General features: G+C 36.7%; 1 protein-coding gene across 1 annotated transcript; it reads left to right on the top strand.

Annotated features, from left to right (window-relative positions):
- Positions 1-596: 596 nt before the first annotated feature.
- Positions 597-4,006, top strand: LOC104959982 (acid sphingomyelinase-like phosphodiesterase 3a; the record flags this gene model as incomplete). Its single annotated transcript, XM_010787904.1, has 2 exons — positions 597-721; positions 1,923-4,006. Coding segments are annotated over 2 exons (467 nt in total), but the record flags the coding sequence as incomplete, so codon positions are not given.
- Between the last annotated feature and the right edge of the window lie 555 nt (positions 4,007-4,561).

Here is a 4,561-nt window from a genome sequence, read left to right on the forward strand (position 1 = left end):
CAGGAGTAGGATACAAATAAATCAAATAAGTGTAAACTTCTTCCCACCCCTTTTCGGATGTGTAATTAGTATCATTTGTTATACATAATTTAGAATCAGTAATATTTTTGTATATCAATTTGACACTGCTTCATTTTGTATTGTATAATAATTCTCATGTTACATTTTTGTATTATTGTTTTACACATTTGAAATAAATCAAATCAAAACAATATCTTGATTTTACTCTTGACCAAAAGTTGATATTTTTGATTAAAAAAAAAACGGTTGCATTTGATTCTGAGATAATTGACCTCAACCTAAGCAAATTTAGTCGTGTATATTTCTCAAAAATCAGACTGAAACTAATCGAAACATCGGCTTTTTGCAATCAGTCTGCTAAGTGTACATATATTAGCTCTTCCAGAATTGTCCAGGCTGTAGAGTAGTCAAACACAGCTCACTTGTTCCTGATGTAAGCATCCAAGTGTACGATGCAAGAGGAACAAACAAAAGACCTGCTGACTCCTTAAAAGGAAGTCAAAAGGGATCAAGGACACATGCCTTCAGTGTTTGATGCAGCTGAATCCTGTGATGTGTGTTTTCTCGCTCTGCAGGTAAACCGGTGAATTCTCTGTTTGTCTCTCCGGCCGTCACACCAATCAAAAGTCTTTTGGAGCCGTACTCCAACAACCCAGCTTTCCGCATGTACCTGTACGACACCGAGGACTTCTCCATGCAGGTGAGGAGCTCCAGGGTACACAAACACAACCAGCAAACTGTTCCACCAAAATAAACAAATTTAAAGAACAAAATAAAAGCTTGTTTGAGGCCTCTAGTGCAGTGCTTCTCAAAGTGTGGTCCGTGAGCGCCCCTAGTGGTCCGTGAGTATATTGGTAAAATTTCACATTTGAAATAAATAAATAAAATTAAGTTTTCTGCGCTCTCACGGGAATATCTCAGCAAAGGAGCGAGCTTAAGTTTCACTTTTGATTGCATGATATAGCCCAGCGCAACACCTTCATCACACAAGTTGCCACTTGTTTGTACCATTTTCAGGCGATTTGTAATATGTTCTAGAAAAACGATGTGATTTTGGATATTTGTGGAGTTAGGTGGTCCGCGAGTGTTTTTTTATTGGTCAAGTGGTCCTTGGTATGAAAAAGTTTGAGAAACACTGCCTAGTGTGATCCTTTTATGTTTTTCTTATCACAATGAAACCTTATTGAGTTGAAAAGCTATTTTCTGAGATCTGAGTTTGCAGGCATTTTGACAAAATTCAGGTCCAACCAAAAATGTCTGAACTGCAATATGCACTCTTAACTTTTACTCAACCTGCAATACACTAACAGAAAACAATACAAAAGGCATAGGTAATTATTTTTGGTTTCTTTTCCCATGTTAAAAAACCTGCTTGGATCAGCTTTTTTGTTGGAAAAAAGGTTACACTAATAATAATAAAACTTTGGTAAAGGGCTTTGGTGTTATCCTTCATTTTTTTTTATAGCTTGATGAAACCTTATTTGACCTTATTCTAAAAATCAATTCTGTGTTTTCAAACATATAAAACATATTCAGGTCCAATTTTAAATGTCCTTCTTTGAAATACTTACTTAACTTTAACCAAAGACAGAAGGAAAAAAAGTCTTAAACAATACAGTAACACTTTGGTAAAGGGCTTTAGTGTTATCCTTTATTTTTTTATAACGCAATGAAACCTTGTTTGACCTTATTCTAAAAAGCAATTCTGAGTTTGCAAACATTAACAATATTCAGATCCAAATTTAAATGTCCTTCTTTGAAATACTTACTTAACTTTAACCAAAGACAGAAGGAAAAATAGTCTCTTTGATGATTCACCACGCTGTCAATCAGCTCACAATAACTGTGTTGTTGTATTCAAAAGTCTCTTTCTCTCTTTCGGCCCTTTTCTCCCTGTGAAGGACATCTGGCAGTACTTTCTGAATCTGACGGAGGCCAACGAGAGACAAAGTGCTGCGTGGAGGCGGGAGTACGTCCTGAGGGAGGCGTTCGGATTGGCCGACCTGAAGCCGCTCAGCCTTCTGAAGCTGGGTCTGAGCTTCATGGAGCAGAGCACAGCCTTCGATTCGTACTTCAAACACTTCATGGTGGGCTACGACAGTAGCTTCAGCTGCGGGGGGGCGTGTAAGATCAGCCAGGTGTGTGCCATGCTCTACCTGGACCAGCTGGCATACTCCAGATGTGTGAAGAAGGGAGGAAGGTCCAAGAGGAGGGATTCATCTCAGGGGCCACTTTTTAGATAATTCTCACTCTGCAGGAGTCATGAGAAGGGCCTTCGGGTATCAAAGCTATCCAGATTATAAACTTCCCAATTACACGAATAATAAGGTATTTCATACAGAGAACATTAAGACATATATATAGATTTAGATGTGTGGAGAAAGGAGACATTTAGATCTACATTTTGTTAAAAGAAATATATATATATCTGTTAATAATTTAGTTTTTGGGAGAAGGGGTGGGATTAAATAAGTGTAAACTTCTTCCCACCCCTTTTCGGATGTGTAATTAGGTAGATCATTTGTTTATATCATTTGTTACTGCTTAAGTTTGTACAATATCATAATTCTCATGTTTCATTTCATTATTAATATTATTGTTTTACACATTCGAAATAAATCAAATCAAAAGGGACGATGGTAGCATGGAGGGCAATCCATTCTACAATTTACTGTGTTTGTAGTGGTGGTAGTAGTAGGCGGCGGCTCAGTGGATAGTGTGCTGGACTTTGAATCAGGGGATAGCAGGTTCAAACCCCACTGCGGTCAGCATGTCGTTGTGTCCCTGAGACACTTCACTCCAAATTGCTCCTGTGGGGATTGTCCACAGAACTGAATGTATGTCAGTTGCTTATGGTAAAAGCATCTAACATGTAATGTGTAGTAGTAAGTAAACAGTTTCTCATAAAGAGGAAATACTCTGCAATAACTTTTATGGGACAATAATATCTTTCTAATCTCAGGTTTTAGACCTTTTTTAAAGTAAAACAATTCCTCTCTTACCCATCAAATCAGGAGGGATTCATCTCAGGGGCCACTTTTTAGGATATTTCTTACTCTGCAGGAATCATGAGAAGGGCCGTATACTGGCTCTGTATTTAGCTTTTACTGTTTATTTGATTAAATGTAAATGTTAGTTCCTACTGATCGGTTCCAGCCTCCAACTGGCTTTGCTGTTACCAAAAATCCATCCTACAATTTACAGTTTCTTTTCTTACTTTTCAGGCATCAAAAGTTTTCCAAACGGCATCTAGATGAACATTTGCACTGTTTCCACATTCTTCGGTTAAGGAGGGATTTATCTAAGGACTTTTTGAGTTTTGATAAAAACTATTTTTAACTTTCTGGAATAATGAATGGGACGTAGAATTTTTTGTATTAAACATGCATTTTACCTTCTGGTATCAAAGCAATCCAGATTATAAACTGCTGAATTACACAATAATTAAAAAAGTCTTCTTACTAGAGACAAGAAGACTCATTCAGTTTTTGATTTTTACTTTTTTTAACTGATACCATGAACTGCAGCTGCTGCTTAGGACTTTACATTCAGATTTCATTTGATTGCACATATTATTTTTCAGTCATTTTCACTTTTGAAAACATAGTAAACAACTGAATAACCATTTAAATATAGTGGACATACACAGATATAAGTTTTATAGACATCCTGATCATGGTTGCAACCTTAAACATGATGTCCTCTAACTCTTCTGGGAATCACCTTTCTTTAAAGGAGATCACTTTAAAGGAACGTCGATTAAAATGTACGAGTTAAGGGATTTGTCTCAGAGGTCACAATTACTTTTAATAAATATGTTTGTACTTGAATCATGAAACGGTTATAATGCACTGTTTGCATTGTGTCAACATATAATAACTATCACATGCTGTTACATAAACAATGAAACACGAGTGAAGGACATATGATCACAGAGAGGTTATTGATTTGAAATGTTATTTTTTCTACTTAATAAAGACCTTTATTCAAACACTGTGTTTAACGCCGTTCTGTCTCAGAGCTTAACCTCAGCGCTGTTGCTAGGCAGAAAGTCACAGTAAACAAACGCTGAACAGTTTCTCTCTTTTCTCAGCAAACTAACCTCAACTGACCCTCTCTGTTCAGCTTCACCATCCCATTCTCCTCCTGTTCAAACCTTCCAGAAAGTCCTCTCGTTTCTCAGCCACCAACTAAAGCATCCCCCCCTCCTCCCTCCAGCTCTTTTGTCCCCCTCCTATTGTTGATTACACGTCTCTTAAAGCTCCAGTGTTTTTATTAAAATGCATCGACTCAAGTCACCAGAAGTTGGCCTGCAATAGAAATGATCCAAATGATAGCCTGACTCATTCTAGTTTAAATCAAAGTGGGTGTGAGGTGGCAGGAAAACACATTTACACAAAATAAAACAATGTATTTTAAGACTTCACTGCATTTCTTGTAAATAATGGGATAACAATATATATTCAAAACTCTATAATTCAGAGTAAAATTACGTTATAGTTAAAGTGGAATTATAGAGTTTTGAATATATATTGTTATC

Source organism: Notothenia coriiceps, unplaced genomic scaffold (genome assembly GCF_000735185.1).
Source record: "Notothenia coriiceps isolate Sejong01 unplaced genomic scaffold, NC01 NC01_scaffold00001289, whole genome shotgun sequence".
Lineage (NCBI taxonomy): Eukaryota > Metazoa > Chordata > Actinopteri > Perciformes > Nototheniidae > Notothenia > Notothenia coriiceps.